General features: G+C 42.5%; 1 protein-coding gene across 1 annotated transcript in view; it reads right to left on the reverse strand.

Annotated features, from left to right (window-relative positions):
- BTBD8 (BTB domain containing 8) overlaps positions 1–26247 on the reverse strand; it is a 49496-nt gene that overhangs the window by 16003 nt on the left and 7246 nt on the right. Inside the window, exons 3-11 of the mRNA XM_056844744.1 lie at positions 19849–20108; positions 19118–19235; positions 16818–16907; positions 8068–8148; positions 6254–6350; positions 4173–4261; positions 3852–3954; positions 3032–3214; positions 212–349 (exon numbers count right to left, since the gene is read on the reverse strand). Of these exons, the coding sequence (XP_056700722.1) occupies positions 212–349; positions 3032–3214; positions 3852–3954; positions 4173–4261; positions 6254–6350; positions 8068–8148; positions 16818–16907; positions 19118–19235; positions 19849–20108 (1159 nt within the window). The remainder of the gene's footprint in view (positions 1–211; positions 350–3031; positions 3215–3851; positions 3955–4172; positions 4262–6253; positions 6351–8067; positions 8149–16817; positions 16908–19117; positions 19236–19848; positions 20109–26247) is intronic.

Below are 26247 nucleotides of genomic sequence, written 5' to 3' on the forward strand. Positions count from 1 at the left end.
CTTTAAATCTGGGCCAAAGCATAAGAGTGAGATACATAGAACTGTAATCTTTATCTAGTTTCAGGACTGGAATTGTAAACCTCAGTTCACTTCTTTTGGGATGAGTTCCTCCACAAAGTTTTAAATGAACTAATCCTTCTAATTTCCACGAAAAAACAAACTTCAGCCATTGAATACTCCCCCACTCCACACTGAATTTTGCAAGACTTACCATTTCTTTCACACTTGCAGAACTCAACAAAACATCCATAGCTATAAGAAGGCAGCAACTGTTCTCAGTGTTAATGCTCTTCTCAATGGCTTCAAGTATGCTATCTAGAAGGTCAGATTTGCTGCTCATGGCCTGAGCCTAGGATCCATCAACGGAAACACAAAAAAATATATAGATTTTTTAAAAATAGCTGCACACACATACTTCATTAATGGCCAGAAAAAATCACAGACTAGAACAAAATTTTGATGGTATATCCTTTTTTCATATAAACAATGCTTTTCATTTCGTTATCCCATTTCCATGCTGGAAAAGATTATCTAGTACCCCTGGAAATTCACAAATAATTCTGAGTGGAACCAGCATCTCCAAAACACAGCCCAGTCTGGATTTATCCTCATCTGAATTTTTGCCATTTCTAATCAGGCCCTGCTGGATTGCTTGACAATTCTTCCTCTCCACATCACTATTTGCCCTAATCTGAAAAGCGATCTATCCCACATACTGGTGGCCAAGACAGGTTCTTGCCTTATGAAATGGCTTGTGCTGACTAGTGTCTACTGCGACTGGCACTGGCTCTCTCAAGTCTCAGCTATTCCATTCATTTATATCTTCACTGGGTTTGTGGAGTCTAAAGAAACCTGGACAGTGGTGTAGTTTTTAGTAATCTTTCTACTGCCCCCAGATTTATTTTGAGAAGCCATTAATTTGAGCATCAATCAGGAAAATGAATGCCACTGGAAAACAAAATCCCTACCACAATCTCTAAATACATAGTGCACCTTCTACCTTCTCGTCAAACTATCCACGGCTTTCACCACTCTACTGATGGTGATAATAAGCATATCCCACATGGCCAGAGATGCAAACATTAGGAGGCAAAAGAGATTTCCTATAAATGAGTAAGAAGGAAAGACTAACCCGTGGAAGAATCCTAGCCTGCTCCCCATATCTCCTGCCTTCTTTTTAGGCTGCTTTTACAGTGCAATCCTGCTCAGAGTTGTTGCCCATTATACTGCGAAGTTAGATCAAAGCTTATTTCCCCCTTGCTTGGTAAATTCCCTGAATAGTCAGTTGAGCTTTTGGCAAAGAAGCCCTTTTAGGAGAAGATCCTCATCTTATGCTCCAAACTGCCAAGTTCTGTGCTGTTGCTATTAAAATACACAGATTTATTAGAGAATGATCATTAAAATATTTTAAATGTTAAGGTGATAATTTTAATCAGGGATTGTTTTTATTGATCTTACATCTTTATTTGTACGGGCTGACTGCGATTCTGAAGTGCAAAACTACTGAGTCTGGACATTTTGATGTGTTGGCATGTGATTGGTCAGAATTTGAAACCTGCGCAGAGTTACTCCAGCCTAAGTCCACTGAAATGAATGGGCTTAGACTCGAGTAATTCTCCTTAGGATTGCATTGTTAATTGAGAGGATCCAGGACTTTAACCTACTAAGATTTTACAGATTTCAGCACTGTAGCTTTCCTCCAATATCTGGCTGCTGATTGTGACTACTCAGTGGAGACAGCTGGGTGAAGGGGACCCACATTGCATAAATGCACATAACTTCCAGAGATCAACCCTAATAACTGAAACAGAGTTTGAAGCCATGCTCTGGGAAGCCCCAACTCAAACAAAGCTCTGAGTTCAGGGAAAACTATTAGAGAAAAAGGAATAAAATGAGGAAAAGTTTTAAGAGGTTAACACACATGGGAGAAAGGGGGAAGAAAACACTGAATGCAAAAATGGAGCAGAAGAAAGAGGGTTGAGTCAAAAAGAGTCCACAAGAAAGGAACACTATATAGTAAGCACAACAGTGAAGGAGAGAAGAAAAAAAGAGAACCAGAGAGAAGGATGAATGGTGAGAAATGCAAACAGCTGAGAAAGTAAGAGGTAGCTGGCAGGTCCTATAAATAGCAGCATGAAAGGAGTGGGGGAGAGATTTGCTTCCTGTCTTCTTCAGCAACCCAATGAAAGCAACCAGATCCAATTATGTTGGTGGCTATAGACTATGGGAAATCTGGATTTGTGCAGCCTGTACATGTATTTCTACAGATGGTCTGAATCTTACACATTTGATTGTCTGCATAAGAATAATCCTAAAAATACTGCTTTAATTTTATCACAGATGTATTTTGAAACATCTAAGCCTTTATTATGCAAAATGTTAAATTCAATGCAATCTATTCCAGTGTTTAATTCTAATGGAGGGGGAGGCAGCAACCTCCTCCAATTTCCCTTTTTTGCAGCAGCCTCTTCTGCCACACCCCACACCATTCCAGAAGGTCCCTTGACACACAGAAGAGGTCTGAGAATGCAGCACAGGGGCCTGTGGCAAGGGGAGGAGGAAACAAAGGCCTGTTCTGAGAGGAGAGATGCAGTCATGATTCTCTAGAGCCCAGGTGATCTTTCTGCATGCATAGTATGCTTGTGCAATAAAGCCAATGTTTTGAGAAACTCAAAATACTGCATCTTTACAGGAATAAATGAATAAAAAACAATTACTATCCCACTCAAAACAAAGTCCAGCCACATTTAACATTTATAGTTGCTGTCCTCTAAGCCCAAAGTCACTCACAAATAATAAAATCCCAATAAAAATAAACTACCGTATATACTCGCGTATAAGCCGAGTTTTTCCGCCTGCTCAGATTTTAAAAAGAGTCTTATAGCCCTCCCCAAACGTTACCAAGAGGGTGATCTTTTATCTTCAGGGAAGAGATTGTTCCATAGCTTCAGAGCCACTGCTTTAATAGTGGAGCAACATACAGCTTATGATACGATTTTTATTGCATTGATATTAGTCAGGAATATGTTACCTGTAAAAAGGCAAAAAAGCTTTCACTCCGTATTAGCTGGGGAAAATTCACCACCATAAATGCCATACACTCTTCTTGCAGCCTCGATGCTAAGGCAAAAGCTGTTTCAGTCCATTTTACTTGGGGAAGACTACCAATCAGTAGGTCGGTTTCCATTAGGAGATGGGATGCATTCTGTGGACTCTTAAAGTGAAAACAATACATATGAACCCTGAGCACACTGTGTATGTACTATTCAACACTTACATTTTGCACCATAATCTGAGTAATAAGCAATTAACTTCTCCCACTTTAATTAAGGACAAATTTTATGTTAAATGTTCTCAGGAGACTCTCATAAACATGCAAAACAACAGCAAACCATCCCCTACGCTCTCTCTTACTTAGCAGAACATATTAGTTGAATATTGTACATTCAAGGTCTGGCAAAGAAGCAAATAATAACTGAAGATTAAACTATACTAATCCATGGGATAGTCAATGGACTGAATTATACTTTTAATTCAAACAGTCTTTAAGGTTAGGTCTCAGTGTGGAATCATACTTTAAGCAGAAGATGTATTTACCCTGTTGAATAGCAAAAAGCATGAAGGGGAGATGTGTGTTTATAAACATGTGGTTGGGTTCACATCACGGATCTACAGTCAGTTCTGGCTTCCTGGCACATGTCCATTGCATGTACCCTTGTGACTACGGACCCTGGGTACCCAGTATATTTTCCTCATCAGAACAGGTCTGGTACCCACAAATCAGATCCCAGTTTCCTAATAGCATAACATTATTAAAGTTTTGTATTTAAAAAGCAATCATATAGACTTACCAAAGAGTTGATCAATATTCTAAGACAATTATTCTGTAATTCAGCAGGTAAACTGGCAAAGCTCTTCTCTGACCAACATCTTACAAAATGCCTTACTAGCCACCTGTTAGAGGTGGGAAAAAATCTTGGTGGAGCAAAATCAATCTCTTCAGCAAATTTCACTTTGCATATCTTCACTGGCATAAGTATCAACCACTAAGCATTTTAATATTGCACAAAAATATTAACATATTTCTAAACATTTATGATAAATTGTATGCGTATTCTTTCAGAATAGGGCTATAAAAAACATAGGAAGGAAAGGAAAAAAAGTTCACGTACTTCATACAAGAATCATACAGGTTTTCTACTCCCATTGAATGAGCAATAGCCAGACATTCCATCACAGGCTGATATTTTCCAGGCACAGGCTAAAAAGTTAGAATATAGACACTTTCAGAAACTTGTAGAGATTAAAAGCTGCTAATTTTAATAGGAAATATTTTCAGATAAGAGAATATGGTGGGTGTCTGTCATATTTGAAGGACAGCAGTACTCGAAACCTGTTCTGGGACCTGCTGACTGCTTTATTTAAATTAACGATCTTCAGGAAACTGTTTCCACATCATCTTCTACACCAAGACGCCAAGGGACACTTTACCAAGCAAGTAGCATACTATAGAACCCTGTACTGCACAGGATTCTGGGAGAGTGTTGCTAAGATGCACATTGAGTTCATATGTGCTGCTGACTGGGTCTGTGGGGTCTCACTGTGCTTCCTGGAACACATCTGCACTATTCTGGGTCTATACAGCTTGAGCAAAAATCAGTAATAGAATGGAAGATGCATTTCAGGTAAGCTTGCCCACCATTACTGAGTTTCTTCTTGACGAACCCCAATAAAGCTCCAAGGAGCCTAGGGTTGCCAGGTCACTTGCTATGGTGGGAGACCAAAGAATCTAGGCAATCCCTACTGCTGCCAATACCTGAAAGACTGGTGAGAGAAAAATAGTGGCAAATTGGGTGGGGGGGGGGAGGTTCATTGCTGACATCACCTCTGGCAAAAAACTGAAGTGATGTCATGATGAGGGGGATGCTATAGGATTTGTCAAAAACTCTACAGGTTGACCATAGAGTTTTTGAGAATCCTAGAGGATCCCCCCTTGACGGTATGACATTACTTCCCATTTCTGCTAGTAATGTTGCACCTGTCGCGTCCCCCCCCCCCCCAAATACTCCTGGGGTTCCAGGCTGTGGCCTGGCAACCCTGAAAAAGCCCCAGGATTCCCCAGAACACCAGTTTAAAAACGACGGATTTCAAGCCTGGACTATACAGATACAGTGCTGAAGTGCATTGGACTGTACAACTTCAGTCTTTAACTGAGCAAGTCAAACATAAAATGCTCTTCCGTGTTAAAAACACCATGTAAATACAAACTAACACAGCAGTCAGAGAGCTAGCTAGAACTTTCCTCCCTAGTGCCTTTGTTTTCTACTTGCAAAGAAGTCTTTATGTGGGGCAGCATTCACAAATGTTATCTTCAATCTGTAGTTTGAATTGGTACAATCTGGTCTCCTTCCTCAGTTTTCTACCCCCTCATTCTGTTGCATGCACATACCTAGTGTAAGGCATTCTCTGACCTATGCACATCCAGATCTACACTTGAAAAAAAAATGGTTTGGGGTGGGGAATGGAATATAGACACCTATTATTTTTATTTATAACATTCTGGTTCTACTTTTCCAAAATTGCTAGTGTCTTATGGATGTTGAATATAAATATTAAAGGGTTTTAACATTATATTCCTACCAAGAGTATTAGTTAATTAAGTATAATTACTGAGTAATGGCTTCACAACTCAGCATTCTAGTTTGTAATACAATGGTCAAACTTTAGGTAGTACCGTATATACTCGCGTATAAGCAGAGTTTTTCAGCCCAAAAAAAGGGCTGAAAAAGCCGAACTCGGCTTATACATGGGTCAATGCGGTAGAGGGAGGAGGAGGGAGGAGGGAGAGGAGGAACTTACCATCGTCACCACCGGCATCGCCACCGGGCCTGCGCCGCTTCCTCCGGCCGGCGGGGTTCAGGGGCTCTTCCCCCTCCCCCTCCCTTGGATGGCACTGGGGTTGGGGTGGGTCGGGAGGGCCCGGGAGGCCGGCGGGAGGGCGACCTGGGGCAGGGGCGAGATCATCCCTGTGCTCTAAAATGGCGGCCGCCATTTTAGAGCGCAGCATTACCAGTAAAGGGAATTTCTTATTGACCCTCGGCTTATACGCGGGTCAATAACAAATTCCCTTTTCTGGCCTCAAATTTGGGGGGGGGGTCGGCTTATACTCGGGTCGGCTTATACTCGAGTATATACGGTAAATTTCTTTTTTCAGTGAATAAAAAAATTATAAAAACATAAAATTGAAACATACCTTTTGAAAAAAGTTGCAGTAGTCTCTTTTCAGAATATGTATGGCTACTTCTCTGAGACCCCCTAGTCCATACATGTCTGCAATTCTTAACATGCAACTGAAGAAAAAGCAGTAATGGAAATTCTACATAAAACAATCCTAGTACGGACACTGTCAACCCATAATAGCACTCCACAATCACTCACATTACATCTAGACAAGTGCAGCACTTTGAATTCTAACTTGTTCATACTTATTTAACCAGGTGAAATGACATTTCTAAAGGGACCTTGTATTCTAATAATAAATCAGTTCAATATACTATCTGCAATGCTTTTTAACTATGATTTGAAATCAGTGTTTGGATGATTAGCAAGCCCTGGTTAACAGGAAACCTGGGCATAGTTTAACCATGATTACTGTCCTAATGCTTAAGCAATAGCAAGTGAAATTCATTTCTGAGAGGACTAACTCCACAGTGACTCATGGTCTGTTACTGATTTCTTTACCATTGCAAAAAGATTAAAAGCATTGCATCCACACTGAAGAAAAGTTGTTTTTACATGCTGACTTTAAGGAAGAATCAGACCGGCTTACAATCACCTTCCCTTCCTCTCCCCACAAGACACCCTGTGAGGTAGGTGGGGCTGAGAGAGTGTGACTAGCCCAAGGTCACCCAGCTGGCTTCACATGTAGGAGTGGGGAAACAAATCCAGTTCACCAGATTAGCCTCCTCCACTCATGTGGAGGATGCGGAATCAAACCCGGTTCCCCAGATCAGAGTCCAATGCTCCAAACCACCGCTCTTAACCACTACACCACACTGGCTCTCCACACTGCCCCAACTGGACACCATTTGTGCCTGAGATTTAGACAAAAGCGCACGAAAAAGAAGAATTCTCCACAAATGCCTCCTCCTACACCTAATTATAGAAGTCTACTTTTGCTATAAAAATTGTCAAAATTCAAGTGTTTGTTTCAAAGCATTTTAACATGTCCTGTTTCACCTGACTTTTGGAGCTTAGGGTTAAATCAGCAAGGGCTAGTGGACATTTCAGTGATATTATAAGAAAGTATTTCATTTTGACCAGCCAGGCTTTGCTTTTGTTACCCATTCTAAGCCTTAGATATGGAGTGGAATATAAGTCTAAATAGATATTAGCTTAGTGTGTTGTGAATTCTTGTCACACTGGAGTGTGCATAGTTCAGTTCACACAGTTTTGGGTCAGTGGCCACAACAATTACTTCAACTTAGGACAAATCAAAAATTTTATCTTATGTAGTTTCCAGTACTGAGAAGATTCTGGATAGAATCAATTGAAAAACATGCCATGATTGCTTCCACAAACCCACTGGATTTGATATTTACATTCTTTACTCGAAACAATGGCAATTTGAAAATGGTTACCATCTACTAATATCCAGACTATTCGGCAAGCTCAATGACCAGCAAAACATTATAAAGTTCATGGATGGGATTTCATTGTTTGTGGGTTAAACACAGTTCATGAACAGGGAATAAGGAACAATAAATTATCCTGACTTGTAATATAGCAGCAAAAAACGGGGCTCTCGGGAACTAAACATGGACCCCTTCCCATTTACTTTTCTTCAACACTGCTGCCCTATACTTCCGCTACAAAGTAAATAAGGTTCTCCTCACCACCCAATTTTTTGGCAGTGTCTCAGATGGGATTACATTGCAATTATATTTTTTTCTGGCATCTTTAACTTTTTATTTATAGATTTCTTGCCATCTACATTTGAATGCAAAGTGCAACATGAAGCAGAGGAAGCATGGTATGCAATTAAAAATAACATAACTTGACACATACCCAGCATCTGCTTTGTTCAGAAAATCCAGAATTCCGCCATAGATAAAATTCAGAATGACAGTCATTTCTACCTGGCTTATGCTACGAAATAGAAAAAGAAATTGTTACAGACACCAACATCTGTGGCATAAAGTAGAATGCTCATCATATTTTACAAATCCTGAGTGGTTCACCAAGATTGAATGGTAATCCAGTCATAATTTTAAAGCAAACCACATTAAGGTAAAGAAAGACAAGTAATGCAACCTAAAATTACACGGTGTCCTTTCCCAACCACTAAAGGCCAATTCTCACAAGACCAGCCCACTGCAAGCGTCAATAATCTTGCCCTTGCCTGCAACTCTGAAATCTCTTACTTGTTAGTCTTGACATTGGTGGATAAGACCCCAGGCTAATTGTTCTCCAACAGCAAGGCCAAGGGCATGCTACTGGGAGTGGCTTACGACTTCACGGCTGCAGTGACAACCACAGGGCTCTCACAGAGTGAAGCTAGTCATAGCCTGAATTTGGTGTTCTTCACTGGATGGGAGAAGAAGAATTGGTTTTTATATCCCGGTTGTCTCTACCTTTAATGAGTCTCAAACCAGTTTACAACCACCTTCCCTTCCTCTCCCCACAACAGACACCTTGTGAGGTAGGTGGGGCTGAGAGAGTTCCGAGAGAACTGTGACTAGCCCAAAGCCACCCAGCAGGCTTCATATGGAGGAGTGGGGAAACCAACCCAGTTCACCAGATTAGGGTCTCCGCTGCTCTTAACCACTACACCATTCTGCCTCTCCTCATCTGAAGATAGAAGAGATCGGTGTAACTCAGTTGTCATGGGAAGATCAGGGACTGAGGGACTAGGTTAATAAGATTCAGTACCCTTACAGGGTTAGGGGATCAATTAGAATGACCTGTCCCTAGAAAAAGATGGATCCAAATGTTTTCCTAATGACTAAGGAGATTTACCACTAATCGGACTGGCCGTCATGTTGAAGAGTTGGTGGACTTCTAGAATTGAAGCAGACACACCTGCCTCCAAACAATCTAAATCACATGCTAGTTTTCAGCTGGCACTCAGATTCCAACCAGAACAAGCTAAAGTGGCTAGGGTGATGATTAGGACAATGGTGGAGGAAGCCAACCAAAATGACTACAGCTCATCAGGAATAAAGCTCCATCACCCTTGCATCTGTGCAGAGCTGTCTGATCATGCTACCCGGGTTGTACATCTGGGCCCTGAGATGAAATAGTAGCTCTGGCAGCTCACTGTGATCAATGTATTTAAGACCTTTCAGCCCCAGCTACCTCACAAGGTGCCTGCTGTGGGGAGAGGAAGGGAAGGCAATTGTAAGCCGGTTTGAGACTCCTTAAAGGTAGAGAAAATCAGGGTATAAAAATCAACACAGAGCTGGCAACCCTAGATAAGACCCATCCTGTATTTCCCAGGGCTGTTTTCAGCCTCCTGGGCCTCCTGCATGCTCCAGGATGTCCTCAGATTGCCCTCTCACTGCCACCCAGCCACCCCCTGCTGGTATCACCTCATCTTCCCTCCCCTGCTTGTCCGATGGTGGCCAGGGACAGTTGCCCAAGGCCCCGCCACTTGGGCAAGGCCAGCCAATGGTGGAGGCTGCAGGAGGCCTCCCGGTGCAGGTGCTGCTGTGGCAGGCTTGCCAGGTTCCTCAGAGTATATTTAGTAAATTGTCTCACTTATCTCCACTTAGGTTCAAGACACTAGGAAAATCCATGATCGGATCTAACTAGTTTCATTCAAAGTCTGCCTGAATTTGGATCAGGGCTGAACAGGAAGAGATGTGGCTTAACTCTTTCATCCCAGACGTTTCACGAATCATCCCAAAAGTTTTACGAGTCAGAACTGGGTTCCGCTTTAAAAGAAAAAGGTGGATAGGGAAATGATGGATATCTGATTACTTTCCTTTGTTGGGGGGCAGTGATAAACTTTTAATTAACAAACCTGTGCAAGTATGGAACGGCTATTCTCCTTCCCATGAAGTTGCAGCCCCAATTTGATTTGACTTTTTATATATATATATATATACACACACACACACACACACGTATATATATATTAATTTTTTAAAGGATACAGAAAAAAAGAAGGGAAAGAAAAGGGGAATAAGAAAAAATAAAAACAAACAAAAAGAATATGGTCCCATGTTCTGTGACCAATTAATCACATACCTCATACCTTGCCCCCCCTTTAATGTTAAAAATTTTATACTGTAAAAATTATTAAAAATGCTTTCCTTTAGCTTCTACATTATCTTTAACACAGCCTGGAATCTGGCTCTACTTCCTTATTCTATTCATTATCACTCCTACTCAGCTTCATCTATATATCAAGGCTATACCCTTATATAAATTTCATCCATATCTATCACAAAACGGCTGCCATCTTTGTTGATGATCTTCCGTCATCCTTCCTTGTAACAGATTTGATAATCTTGACATAGTCGCAAACTCATGCATGCGCGCATGTGTGTGTGTATGGGGGAAGCTTCCTACGATCGCGTGCGTGTGTGTGGAGGGGGAAGGAAGCTGAGAAAGCTTCCCCCAATCGCTGGGCCACTAGTGTGGCCCAGTGAGTGCGTGTGTGAAAGTGTGGAGGGGGGGAAGCTGAGAAAGCTTCCCCCGATCCCGTGCGTGCGTGTGGAGGGGGGGGGAAGCCGAGAAGGCTTCCCCCGATCACAGGACCACTAGCTTGGCCCAGTGAATGTGTGTGAAAGTGTGGAAGGGGGAAGCCGAGAAAGCTTCCCCCGATCGTGTGCATGTGGAGAGGGGGTGGCATGTGTGCGTGTGGGGGGGAAGCCTCCCTTTCCTCTCTCCCTCCTCTGCATAGCCTCTCCTAGGGTTGCCAACCTCCAGGCGAGCCGCAGCCAATGATGTCGCGGGCCTTAAATGGCCCGTGGGCCGGAGGTTCCCCACCTCTGTCTTAAACCATGATAACTTGATAATAAGCAAACCAATAAATCTTTACATCTGCTTTGTGCAGCTCCTGTAGTGTTTTGGTTTTTCCATCTTTTTAAACCAAGTCATCATAAGTTAGATAATCATTTTTATTTCTGCCAGCATAGTCCATATATGCCTCTTAAAAAAAAAAAGCTAGAGTCAAATATATGGATTTGACTTTAACTTTTTTTAAAAAGACTAATGAAGATCCATAATTTCCATCCTGTTTGATCCCCAGGCACCAGCTTTCTTGCTCTTCCACACAAGGTCTTCTGCTATAAGCCCTTTGGGACTTTAATCATGCTTCTCTCTGATTGTGGTCAAAAACGCATGGCTGTTTTGTGTTGTGATTCTCCTGTGAATGTAGCCAATCTCCGTTATTTAAGCACATGGTCGTCTCCTGCCTGTGGGACCAACCCACTTCCAGTGCAAAACCTTCCCTGGATTTCCAATCCCTGTGTTGTCTCGATTTTAAATAAAAAATCGCTGCAAATTCCAGTGCCTGCTGGTGCATTTCAGCACGCGGGTCAACTCCCCTTCCTTCTGGCCCCTTCAATTTCCCCCTCCCACTCCTCCCATTTCCCTCTTGGAGGACCAAAGGACAGAAATTACATCGAGAGGGAGCCGCGAGCGAGCCTGGTGTCGCATGAGCAGTTTTTGCACGGTTCTCCGGCTCCGTCCCTCTCCCTCCTTCTCCGCTGATCCTGCTTTCTTGTTCCCACCCAGTCCCCACTAATGGTGGCTCTCAAATTCTCCAAGGAGGGAGGGAGTGAACCCTCGAAATCCTTTCAACCCCTAAAAGAAAAGAAAAAAACAGAAAGCAACCCTCCCTCCCTTCTTCCCGCCCCACCGCCCGGGATTGACCAAATGGCTTCCTTGTATCAGAGATTTAGTGGGAAGATCAACACCTCCAGATCTTTCCCTGTCACTCCGAAGCCAGTCATCTGCTGGGGCCCCAATGCACCGAGAAGGATCCTTCTGTGGCAGTGGCCACACCCAGTAGAGGGAAAAGCTCGCACCCGTTGCAAGCCTACACCTCCCGGTCCTGCTTCCAGTACCAGGTGAGTGGAGTAAGTGCGAGGAGGAATATGTAGACCAGTCCTTGCCTGCCGGGGGTTGGTGTGTGTGTGTGGGGGTGCGCGCCGTGGGCTTCACAGAGCCTTCTTCTCCCTGCCGCCTGCCTCTTCTCGTTCTCTGCATCCCTCTCATGCATTGAATTTTTTGATCTCAGGATTTAAAAGTGTGAGACATGAGAGGGGCAAACCAGTGACATCCTAGCCATGCATTAATGGCCTGTGACTTGTATGGTTTCACCCTCTGTCTAAGTGTATCACCCTCTCTTTGTTCCTTCCAATTCAAATTCTTTTCTTCATTAGTCTTTTCTAGACCACCGTAACCGCATTTTCCTCTATATTTTCTGCTAACTCTTGTGTACTCAATGCCCCTTTATCAACCCTTCTCATCTCCATCTTCCTTTACTCTGTTGCTCACACCCCAGCTGTAAACCTGCTAGGATAAGATACTAACATTCCATATATTTAAATATATACGCAATAGCAGCAGTTTACCTATATTTCATATGTAAAAACACTGTAAGCCAAATGTCAGTACAAAAGACAATGTCCCTGGGCATGCATTATATCTCTTGTTGGGGGAATTTATTCTTCGTTTCAGTAAGGTAAGAACCAGTTTTATCTTGCAAACACAGATTGCAGTGCAATTGTAATTCACAGTTCCAGTGAATTACTCCTGTATTTGTAGGGAGGGGCTCTATAATAGTAAATGGGAACTTCTGCATGTACTGTGACGTGGCCTCTTCTAACATGAAATACATTTAAGGAGCATTCAGTGATAACCAAAAATAAAGATTTTTGCTAATTGATTTTTGCTAATCAACACCGTTGTCTGACTGTATGTGAACACATGAGGTAGCCATAAAAACCAGCACGAACAAGAATCTTTGCTGCCCTGACAGCTGGTATCTTAAACAGCATTTTCGTTATTTCAGGATAAGCCATATGCACTGCTCTCTCAAGTGTTTATAAAGACAGCATGAAAATCTGGTCAAGTCCTATATAGTCACCCAGTACTTTATTTAGTCTGCTTGCCAGAATAGTTGATAATATCCTGCAGTCAGTATTGAGCAGCAAGATGGCTCTATAAGATGACACATCATGTGGATCTTTTCCCTCCTTTAAGATAAGTGCTATGTTTGCATCTGCCCAGTATTTTGAAACTTCTCTCGTATTTTGTATATATGTAAATAGTTTTTTCTAAGTGTAAGTCTAGTTCCTCAGCAAAACTTTTATTAAATTTGATGCTGAACCCATCTGGACCAGAAAATTTTTCCTGTTTTCAAATCCTTGATCGCTTCTTATTTCTGTTCTAGACATTGGTTGGTCTAATTATTCCCTGTGTTCTGATGATGTTAGGGATAGAGATACTATCAATAAAGGTCTTTACTTTTGCCCTGTCTAGGCTGGCCACCTTATACTGATCTGAATAAAATTTTGGGAATTTTACCCCAATTCTTGGCTCAAATCTAGCTCTGCAACTGTGACCAATTGCTTCTAGAGCAATACCACTGTTAAATTGTACTCTGGATTATCCCTTAGCACAGGGATGGGGAACCTCCGGCCAGCGGGCCGTAAAAGGCATGCAAGGACATTTTTTGTGGCCCCCGGGAGCTCCAGGGCCCTGCCATAGAAATGTGGTGCAGCACGGCCTTCCCCGAAACTGTTCCTGAAGCTGCAGCGTGCAGGGACGCTGCGGCACCCTTTAAACTTCCTCTCACCGCCTGTCAGCTGTTGGGCGGCAAGAGAGAGGGGGGAAGAAGCAGCCAGCCGCATGCGTGCATGCAGGGGGGAGGCTGGAAGCCTTCAGCCCTGCTGGGCCGCGCATGCATGTGTGTGTGCAGGGGAGGAGGTGTGTTGACGCTCTTCCCGTAGTGGGCATCATCGCCCGGGCAGTAGAGCGGCGCTGCCCCGCCCCCCTTGAAGGCCTCCGCCAGCGGCAGCAGCACCAAGCCCAGCCTGGGGGATGACAGCGGCGGTGGGGAGACCAGCAGCAATGAGACCGGGCTTTCTTCTCCAGGCTCCAGCAGCAGCTCCTCCTTGCCTTCCTCCTCCTCGTCCCCCTCAGGCGGCTCCCACAAGTCCAACTCCAGGCCGCCACCACCATCGTCCTCCTCCTCAGGCACCTCTCCCCGGCCATCTTCGCCTGCCGCCGCCACCGCATCCTCCTCAGGGCGCTCGCAGAGGCCCAGGCCGGCCAGGCGGCCCCTCAGCAGCCGGGCGTCTGCTAGAAAAGGGCCTGCCGTCTCCCTCCGTCCTTTTCTTTTTTCTCCCCCTCCCTCCCCCCCACTCTTTCTTCCACAGTTCCTTTCTTCTCTTTCCTTTCCCAGTTCCTTTCTTCCTTTCTCCGTCCCTCCCCCCACTCTTTCTTTCTTTCTCCCTCCATCCCTCCCTCCACTTTCTTTCTTTCTTTCTCCGTCCCTCCCCCCCCCTTCCTTCCTTCCTTCCCTTTCCTTCCTTCCTTGCAGATCAACCGTGGCCTGCAAGCTGCGCCCCCCCTGGCGCCTTGGTTGTCCAGTCCTGCTGCTGGCTGCCCTCCCGCCTGGGAGGAGGGGGAGAACCGGGGGGAGCAGAGGCACCCTCCAAGCCTTCTCTGCAAAGCCTCTTCTAGGGTTGCCAACCTCCAGGTGGTGGCTGGAGATCTCCTGCTATTACAACTGATCTCCAGCCAATAGAGATCAGTTCCCCTGGAGAAAATGGCCGCTTTGGCCATTGGACTTTATGGCTATGCAGTCTTCCTCCCCAAACCCTGTCTTCCTCAGGCGCCACCCCAAAAACCTTCCGCCGGTGGTGAAGAGGACCTGCAACCCTAGCCTATCCCCTCCCCCCCCAACACCAGGAAATCTACGCCTGGTATGGCCCCTGAATGATGTTATAAATATGCAAATTGCCCTTGGCAGAAAAAAGGTTCCCCACCTCTGCCTTAGCACAAAACAGATGTAAAATATCAGTACTATAAACAGCATTTGGCCCAGTGGTAACCAGCTTTTTTTTGGTCTTTGTTGTGTAAACTACTAACTTTATATATAGTTCCCCAGCTATATATTTAAATGTACAACCCTAAGGAGACTCGAGTAACTGCATAGGATTGCACTGTAAATTACTCTCCTGCTGTTTTATGGTTTTAATTTGAAATTGGATTGAAATAATTGTTTTTATTATGTCCTTAGCTGTCACAGCAATAAGTTTTCTGGTAGAAGAGTGGGATATAAATGCGTCAAACAAACGATCTTGAACTCTCAGTCTATGGCACTTACCATAAGCATTAGATATCAGCCAGGAGGAACTGAGCCCAAAGAGTTTATTTATTCAGTTTCATTTATAAACCACTTTTCTCCCATGGGGACCCAAAGCTGCTTACATCATTCTCGTCTCCTCCATTTTATTCTCACAACAGCCCTGTGGGGTAGGTTAGGCTAAGAGTGGTGTGACTGGCCCAAGATCACTTATCAATCTTCCATGTAAAATCAGGATTTGAACCTTTTTGTCCAGATCCCAGTCTGATACCCTAACCACTACACCACATTGGCTCTCCAAAGCATTCCTTTTTCTAATGCCATAACACTAACAGCTGTGAATAGCCCAATAGATGCAAGGAAATGGAATAGTTTCTGAAATCAGTATCAGAGGTTTAAGTGATCTATGAACCAAAGAGTCCGTTTGCTTTTTAATTTACAGAGGTCCACTGTTACTAGTTATTGTATTCAAAGTTACATGTTGAATTTTTATCTGTTCAGTCGTTAGCCTTCCTGCGCATGGGTCAGTGCAGATGCAACTCTGTTTTGCTGATAACCACAGTTAGCCATAATTAGTAGGGAGGGGTTGTGGCTCAGTGGTAGACTAGCAATTGAACATGAAACTATAACTACAATAGTTATTATTATTATTAATAGCATGCACTCATCCCCAGTCAGACTGGGCTCAGGGCAGGTAACCACCTCTAAAATTCACTTAAAACCATAAAACATTAAATTAAAAACCCACAATTATACAACTATAAAGACAAGATGGCATTCAATAGACAATAGTAGCCGCTATGAGCTGGACAAGCAGGTTGAACCGCTACAGGTGACTCAGGATAAGGCAGCTTCAATGCTATTCAGGAGGTAATCCAAACAGATGTGCATCTCTCAAGAGCTCCTTCCTTCTCTGGAACAAATCTCCTCCCTCTCCCTTAAGGATCACTGAGAAATTTGTCAGTGCTGATATTACCTATAGGTTACCGCTAACCAGGGCTTCCTTTAAATCAGTATCTGAAGCTGCAATTTCAAATGGGTTTTATATCCTGATGTAAGAGAAATCCTGAATTGTCTTAAATGTGATTAAGGCTGGTGCTAACAAATTGCTCAACTACTGTTTAGGTGAGGGAAGAACAGGAGGATGGGTAGGTTGTACAAGTTCCCAACTTTTAGCCATGGTCATATTCAGCAGATAAAAGCAACAATGCAGACTGATTTAACTGCAATGCAGATTGTTCTCTAGTGTTTCCTTTTTTTTCAACTTTTCCAATTAACAATTTTTTGTTCAGAACAGAGAGAGAGAGATTCAAAGCACATTGATTTCCCACTAGCCAAATCAGAACCCTTGCTCAAAATCATTACATCAACCACACTATCAGGCCAGATTAATCTGAATTGCTTTGAATGCATTGTGGCTGCTCTGTATTTGTAGTGATTTAAAATTGCCTACCTTTCCTCCCATATGACTTACAAACACGATGCTTACCCTTGAAGAGTGATGTGCTCTTGAGAGCTTTCAGCCCAACTCCCACTCAGCATAGCAGAAAAATAACTGGATCTGGCACATAAAATGGCCCTGGGAGGGAGAAAAAAAGAGAAAACATTATTCTATTAGATACAAATATTTATTTTAAGAAAGCTGTTATGAAGCATTGATATTCTTTGCCCTTTACAAATTAATGTGTGTCTGCTCACTGCATACTTATTCCTTCCAGGATCTCTGGCAATTTTATCTAGTTTGTCACAGAAATGAGGCAGAATGCTAACATTCTGAAATGCCTCCAGTTTCATTGGGGCTGGGGTGGGGGGGAAAACCTCTTGAATCCCTAGGAACCTGGGTTTTCTAACATCTTGTGTGCCAGGGGAACGCTGTCTCCCTTTTATAGGTTTTGTGTCTTCCTTCTAAAGAAGAAATGATCTTTTGAGGGCAGATTTGCAGTTTAATATATGCTCAGTTATTAATTCTCTACAATTTTAGACTGCAATTTTACCACATCTTTTCTGTTTTAGAAGGTTTAGAGAGCAACAGTGATGATACTGTTAATACGGCCTCCTTTCTTCAAAACTAAACTGTATCCTGAAGAGCTCTTAAAATCTTCAGACATTCTGTTTAAGGTTGTCAGCCTCCAGATGGGGCCTGGAGATCTCCTAGAGTAACTACTGATCTCCATACTACAGAAATAGGTTCACCTGAAGAAAATGGCTGCTTCAGAGGGTGGGCTTACTGTTTTATTTTTTAATGAAAGCTGGGAATTCATACAACCTGTTACACATATTGCAATAGCGGTATATCAATATGATGATATTCTAGTGCCTAAAAGCTCAAGTGGCCCAGGTCAGGGCGTGTGGCCACTGCTGGGGGACTGAGACAAGGAAACTACAGGGAAATGTGACACATGGAAGCCCCTTTACCACTGTGCTGTATTGGCAGCTGCATAAGCAAGCCTCTCGCTGTGTCACCTATGCCTTGTGCTGAAGTGGAATGACTGATTTGCTGATTCTCAAAAGTAACCTAGGTTAGAACAAAGAGCCAAAGTTACTTAACTGGGAAAAGTCCAATAGTTCAGTAAGAGACCGTTTAGTTAACAGGACTAAAGTGGCAAGTCCTACTGGTGTCACGTTAAAAGTTTTTTTTTTTTTTAGGTGACAGCTGGAAATGGAAGCCTCAGGTCTGGTAACTCAAAGTCTTGACCTGTTTGGTACTTTTCCTACTCAGGTAAGCAACACAATTCTAAACCAAGGTTTGGCATTATGCCTAAATCGATCCACTTAGTTATCTGTTGCTTAGTTTCCAGTTCTAGCAAATCTAGCAAAGGATTTCTCTGACCTGTTTAAACAGACACTGAACCTCATATTTCTGAACAGCAATTTTAGTTCAGTATTACATATTTAATAGGACAGAGTCAAACCATTCAGATTTGCATCCCAAAGCCATTCTTGAAACTGCAACCCAATTGTGCAAACATCTCAGATGCAAGAAAAATTTATGCTCAGTCTTGCTCCAGAACTACGCTTTCAGTTTCATCTTGATAATGTAACCCTTTCCTGTTAAGGAAAATTTCAACAATTGTTATCCCAACTTGCCCCATTCACCCTGAATAAATGCAACCTCTACTACTCGAACGTCTGGTGTGATGCTAAAACAATCTGTTTTGTTCAATCTTGGCTCCCTCATCAGCTGCTGGTGAGATTGGCTGCCATGCTTCCTGAGGCTGGCTTGACATTCAAGGTGAAAATAACATGCATACAGAATAATACTACAAACACATGCACACATGTTTGCTTTCTTAGCAGTTAAGATATCCTCATTTTTCATATCATAACAGAGGAGCCAGCAACCTGAACAGCATTTCAGAACATAGCATACAAATTTTCTTTAGGATGTAAGGGCCAATTTTTCATAATAATCTCTTAGAAAAATCTCATACTGCATTAGGTCCATGCAGGACACCGTATGCAGTACCCAACATCTGAGTTGGATTTTCTTAGTACATATCAAAGGGTATGTTTAATGGATGGCAGCAGGTGAAGAACTGAACACCACTGGGCATAAGAGAATATTCTCATTAACGAATGTGTGAACCACACTACATTATGGGGAGACAAATGTATTCTTATTTTCCACCTTTGCACTGATGAAATATGCATAGAATGATAGCACAGGTGTAAAATAATATAAAATACAATACTTGTTTGCATTCTACATGTTGTTGATGTTCCTCTGGAGAAAAATCTAACTGCAATGCACTGACCTTGTTTTAGAAGTTATATTGTTTCTTGAAATACCTGTGCCCTTGAAAGGGTTTCCCATCAATCCAAATAGTAATATCTGAAAACCAAGATTTCTCGTACAGCATCAACAACTCTTTTCCTAAATCAGATGCAGTTTCTGCTTTAAAATTATCTGGAGAGAGAAAAGTGATATTTGTTTTCTATGTCATATGGAAATGTTTTTAAATGAAACCAAAGATTTAGTTTAAAGGAACTGTGGCATTATAGGAAAAGTAGTATATGTGTGCAACAAATTTGTAGCTAAGATATGCTCCTTACACATAAGATCCCAGTTTCAATCCCTTATACCTGCAGTAAAAAAATGTTTTCAGGTAACAGAGATTAGCAATGATCTAACTTGGTATAAACAGCTTCATGTACGCACCTCTGCATGGAGCACTTCTGTGATTTGCAACAGATAAAGGCAAGACTTTTCCTATTTAAGTGTGCATAATAAAGTGCTCTGCTTTGTGATGGATCTCCATCCCACCAATGCAATGAAATAGTTAAGAAAGAATACTGAACTTAAGCACATCAGCTTTGCTCTTACAAACACTGGATGTAAATATTGTTGCATCCCTACAGCTCTGTCCTAAGCAAGGCTCATTGGTTTAGGATTTCATATTAAGAATATTAATCTTGACATTGCTGGTGGAATAACTGCAAACCTTGTTGGAGATGGTGAACATACCCACAATGGCATTTAGGTAACAAAGAAAATCCACACAGCACTGTTTTAACCTCACCTGACACAGTTACATTGCCTTCAGCATCAACAGTTTCTTCAGAAATTTCATTTGCAATAAAAGAGGAAGTTACAGTTGCTGTTTCTATAGCTCCATTTGAGGAATACTGATGACCACATGTCCTTCCATGATCTTGAGCATCATGTAGATTGGTGAATTTAAGACTTTCATCTTCCTGTGTTAATCTAGTCTTTGATACTTTTTTCTGGAGAATCACTTGCTCAGCCTCTTTAACATTTCTGTCAGATGAATACACAACCCTAGGAAGAGAGATTCAGACTGCAATCTTGGGTGCAATTACTTGGGAACAAGCCCTCACTGAATTTAGCACAACATACTTCCAAGTACACACGCACTGGATTGAGATGCAACACAGTTTATGGATAGCACAATACAAAATTTTGCATAGTTAATTCAAGATATGCATTCTCTCTTCATGAGATTTGCTAGCAAATATAAAAATTATTGGATTCTAGCTTTTAACTTAGCTAAATTAAGAAAAGCAGAATCTTGCCTCATCTCCTGAAGATACACTATCCAAATTTAAAGTAAAAAATAACCTAATGGAAGCAGCACTTGCTAATGTTTTACTTACCCAGCTGTCCAAGTGATTTGCATAAGATTGTGCCAAATGTAAAGCCAATTAGTTTTTTTTAAAGGGCTTTCTAATTTGAGATATTTTAATCATTCTGAATTAGTTCGGCCTTAAATAAATGTGTCCCAACTTCATCTCAAAAGTACAATCTTGCCTAACATAGTTAATCTTTTCATTGCAGCTGCAGGAAGAATTCGTTACATAGAGGTGAATAACTGGAAATGCCTGGGCCAAATTTGGCCTCATAAGATGTAAGTACCTGGCTGTTCCGTTGCTTCCCAAGACACACAAGTAGTATAGAGAAAGTGTGGGGGGAGTGAAATTGCAGCACTGGCCCACCACTAGGGTTACCAGCTCTGGCTTGGGAAATATCTGAAGATTTTGGGGGTGGAGCCTAAGGAGGGTGGGGTGTGGGGAGAGAGGGACTTTTTTTTTTTTACTTTTTTCAGAAGGTGGTTCTTTGGAAAAACTAGATGCCAACCCAAGTCTTTACATAAATTTGCACAGTCATCTGTATTCATTCAATACATTCAAAAATATAGAAGCACATGTGTGACTGCACTGCAGTATAACGCATGAGATTCTAAGGAGAACATTTAAAAAATGTTCTCCTATACATTTGGGAAGGGCAGCCTTGAGAGAGCTAGAAGAGATTCTTAAGTGTAAGGATGTGTCACTGGCGACCAAGATAATACCATAGTATTTCCCATTACTATGTATGGGTGTGAAAGTTAGACAATGAAGAAAGGAGACATGAAGAAAGTTGATTCCCTTGAAATGTGGTGTCGGAGGAGAGTTTTACAGATAACACGGACCGCCCAAAAGACAAAATAGTGGGTTCTAGATCAAATCAAGCCTCAACTCTCAGCTAAAATGACTAACTGAGGCTATTGTACTTTGGTCATAGTGTGAGAAGACAAGAGTCACTGGACAAGGCAATAACAGTAGGAAAAGTCAAAGGGAGCAGGAAAAGAGGAAACCCAACATGAGACGGAGTGACTCAATTAGGAAAGTCAGGGCTCTCAGTTTGTAAGACCTGAGCTAGGCTGTTAATGGTAGGAGTTTTTGGAGGTCATTAATTCATAAATCAGAAGCAACTAACATACACAGATTCAGACACACACATTTGAACAAGACCTCCAGTAACCCATATGCTGACCTTATAAAAGAAAGAGATATAGGTGAACTGATAAGAACAGATGGAAGGTGCACCCAGAGAAACCAACACAAAGGAAAACAATGCACACTATTACTAGCAGATTTTGCCATACAGAGTGAGAAGCCATTCACGGGCACTTCCTGGAATGTTCGCAAAAATAATCTATTGCTGGCAACTGTAAAAATAGCCCTGCATATTTGTAAGCATAGCTTTCACCATAACTACATAAAAAGAAAACAAATGGTCTATAACTTGTAATGTTCAAGAATGCCATAGAGGACAAGTGCTGTTTTGGGGGTTTCGCTCAACAAAAATAGCATAACATTTTAGTAGCTATATAACACTGCTGTGGTGCAGAATGTTAAGCTGCAGTACTGCAGTCAAAAACTCTGCTCACGACCTGACTTCGATCCCAACGGAAGTCGGTTTCAGGCAGCAGGCTCAAGGTTGACTCAGCCTTCCATCCTTCCAAGGTGGGTAAAATAAGTACCCAGCTTGCTGGGGGTAAAGGGGAGATGACTGGGGAAGGCACTGGCAAACCACCCCGTAAACAAAGTCTGCCTAATAAATGTTGGGATGTGACATCACCCCATGGGTCAGGAATGACCCGGTGTTTGCACAGGGGACCTTTACCTTTTTACATGCTTTAGAAAGGCTTCCAAACAACTGTTTCCTAGAAAGTCTTGCTTGGTAGGATGCATGAATTTGTAGAGTGTTAAAGAGTATGCATTTGCCTTTAAGACATTAACACTTGTACAAATCAGTTCTGAAAACGTCCTCCAGACAGACATTCTAAACCATGCGTTACCATCAGATGAAACTTGTCTGTGTTTATTAGGCAATTCATAATAACCCCAGAAAAATACAAGGTAGTCTTTGGGTTGAGCAGCCTGCCTGGAAGCTATCACACATTATCAGCAGACCGTCATCTAAATTAAAGATGCAAAATTCTTCTTCCCTTTGGGAAACTATGCTGACTGGACTGTTAACATCTTGATAATCATTTGTGGTGCTGACAGTTCTCAAACAGCAACTTAACGTACTAGTAACGACTCTGGCCTACAAGGGAAAGGAGAAATAAGTGTACAGATAGAGCATTATAGAGCTGTAAAAGCCGATTTCCCAATGTTCTGTCACACTCTAGGATGACCAACTAGATCTCAACTAGAAGCAGAAGATAATACTGGGCAAGAAAATGGAACATGGGGAAAACAGCATCAAAAGCCAGTATACTGCTGTCATCATGCAAGGAGGAAGAAATATTTTGCTGAAGGGCAGGATTCATTTTAGGACTACACACATCAAGTAACTTTTATACTTTTATTTAGAGCAAAACCATGCCTGAGTAGCACAACATGAACTGCACCACACAGAAATGTTGCCATTGCTTTCCAGTAAAATATTAGTCAGACTATAATGCTCAACTACACTCACCCATACTGCACAAAGCAACCAAATTCTATTCTAGTGGGTACCAAGTAGTTATAAGACAGACTACTATTCACAACTCAGATCTTATAGTTTTTTGCATAAAGTGACAAGGGGCTAGCTGTTCCAGCGTGGCCGCAAGGCAGCTGCCATTTTCATTAGGCTTTTAATATAAAGAGCAATCAAAAGAGAGTGAGACTGAAATGAGCATTTCACAGAAGCATTAGTCTGCATGCTTTAAGTTTCTGTCTCTCTCTAAGAGGCAGTTATGGGTGTGCCATTTTAGCAGCTTGTGTGAGGTATTGATAAGGCAGAGGGTGGGTGCCATTGTGGGGAAGGAAAGATAGGGGGTAAAATGTGCTTGGGAGCATTTTGTTCTGTAGGGTGTTTTATGCAGAACTCCAAAGAGAGACTTGATTTAAAAAAAAAAGTAGACTACAGAGAGCTGTGTTTTTTGTGCACAAACGGCTTTTGGGGAACAGGGTAAAAGCCAGAATGGGCCGGAACTGCCCACAACGGGCATTAAACAAATTATAGTTCTGCAAAAAAGCAGCGGCATGTCTTGCAAACACTCCAGAACAATATTTTAGAAATCAAAACACGGAGAGGGCGCACATTTATTAACCCTTTTCAGGCCAAATGCCTCCGGAACACCCCGGAACGGGCATTAGACAAATAAAACCGGTATTCTATTCTGTCACAGAAATAGAACTCAACAAACATTCCCCATAATTAGCCAAATCTACTCCTCTAGATGGATAATCTTTTTCGTGATCTTGGCTGTGACTGGTCTCTACACAAGGCACAGAGAGCTGAGCCTCTCAAAATGTACATTTCAGGTGGTGGTAGGGGAAGAGAGGGGTGGCTGAGATGTGTAGATAAGACGGTGGAACAAATGCTAGCTAGTAAACCCTATCCTAGAGTAGGGAGTGAGTAGATACTCAAAGATGATTATCATGTCCCCAGATATAAACCCTGATAATCAGTGCTGACCAAGGCAGATAAGAAATCTAAAGAATTTGAGCTTTAGAAAAAGATGACTGTTTGGGACATGACAGAGATTTATAGACTTATGCATCATGGGGAGAAACAAAAAGAGGGAGAGAGAACTTTTTTTTCATCTTTACTGTAATACTAGAATGATTTCATGAAACTGATTGGAATTGATTCAGGAAAAATATTTTTTTTCACGTCTTTCATATTGTCCTCTGCTTTGTTTGTTACCTTGTGTTCTTTGTGGATATTTGTATTTTAACTGTTTTGCATATACAGAGCAATCCTACGGGGGTAGTAGAGGTGCGCCTGGGGACAACACAGCCAGCCCACCTTCTGATCATTTTGCTGCGCCGCGGCAAGCTGATCAGAGGGTGGCCTGGCTGCAAATCATTCTAGTATTGGGGAGAAATCCCCCAAGCCCTGTGAAGCTGGTCTATGTCTCCAGGAACACCTCCTTTGGCACTGGCTCGAGCCCCAGTGCTGGCGCTGCCGCCAAGGCTGTGGCAGTGCCCATGCGTGGTGCTGCCACTTGGCTCTCCAAAGCTGGCATAAGTGGCCCTGCGCCATCATAAATGCCCATTTAGCTGGCATAAGTGGCACTTACGCAGTGGCAGGGGTCATGCGCATCCAAACTCCTTTCGCCCCCACCCCCTTCAGGATTGCACTGATAATTGTTGAAGCCACTACTGGAGCAAAAGTTAAAGATTCAGGATATAAACATCTTAAGTATATACCTATCAAAATAATTTATGGCATTCATTGCCACAATAGCCATCAGCATAGATGTCTTCAGAGAGACTAGGAAAATTCTTGAACTATCTATATACACGTCCCCCCTGCCTGCAGATACTTAAATCCATAGCTAGGAGACAAACTCACCCCAACAGGTTTTTCTGCAGACTTGGAGAACCCCTTAGGTTTGCAGAAAAATCTGAAATTAGAAAAAAAAAAACCGGGAGGTTTAAATATCCCTGATTTTTTAAAAAAGTGTCTGTGCATGTGCAGACAACACTCTTTAATGGCAAAATGGCAGTGGCCGCCACTGCAGGGAGTCAGGGACGGCTGTGTCCGCCGCCAGGCCAGCCTGCGGTGGCCACAGATTCTGGGAGTGGCTCCCAGGCCTCACCACCACTGCTTTGGATGCCTGGGACCACTCTGGGGACAGCCACGGGGATGCCTGGGGCCGCCCTGGGCCTGGCCACCACCGCAGCAGACGCCTGGGGCTGCTATAGGCTTGAAGGTAAGTGGTTGGGGGGGGGGCTGCCTTGGCTGGACTGCCTTGATCAGGACTGGGTGGGGAATGGCTGCCTCGGGACTTGTTTGGGACTGGGGGAACAGCCTCGGTGAGCTCAGCATTTGTGGGAAATGGGATTTCGCCCCCACCACAAGTTCCGCAGGCCCCCATTTGTTAACAACTATTAGTCATGGCCAAACAGAATCTCCATGTTCAGATACAGTGTACCTCTGAATATCAGTTGAGGAAGGCTGTTGCCTCAATGACCTGGTTGTAGAGGCATCTGGGTAGCTCCTGTGGGAAACAGAATGCTAGACTGGATTAACCTTTGGTCTGATTCAGGGATCTTCTTATACAGGAGGAGATGGAACAAAGACCGATGGAGAGGGAAACTCTCATGCCCTTACTGGCAGGAAAATTAACCAGATACAGCCAACACAGAAGGTGGCAGGAGCCACTATGCATGTAAAGGTCTATTTAAACACTGTGCAAAAATATCCAGAAAAATTCTAAGTAACTGGAAGATTAGACAAATAGGTATGCTATTTATAAAGCTTTCATCATTGTCATAAAATATAAATGGGGGAGTCAAACAAGCAAGATGATTGGAGAGAAGGATAATATTGATTTTGCTGTATGTAACTAGGTCCCTTCTGATAACTTCCCTCTACCAGGATGTCAAAATTTGGAATTAAGCGTTGGAGTGAGGGGAAAGTTAAACTAGATAAAAGAGCTACCTTCAAAAGAAATCAAAATAAGTAAGGCATCTGAAAAACAAAGCTTTAAATGCAGAATTTTAATGGAGGTCACAACGCTAAGATTCAAGATGGGGAAAAAAAATCCAAGATAGGATTGCAGCCCTCCAACTGCCTGTTGAAACTGAAAAAAAATTACTTGTTTCTCATATACTTTTTTGTATCACAGGCTATAGATAGCGATAAAAGAATGTAATAATTGTTGTACTGTAAAGATTCAAAGCCACAGAAT

This window comes from Euleptes europaea, chromosome 2 (genome assembly GCF_029931775.1).
Source record: "Euleptes europaea isolate rEulEur1 chromosome 2, rEulEur1.hap1, whole genome shotgun sequence".
Taxonomy (NCBI): Eukaryota; Metazoa; Chordata; class Lepidosauria; order Squamata; family Sphaerodactylidae; genus Euleptes; species Euleptes europaea.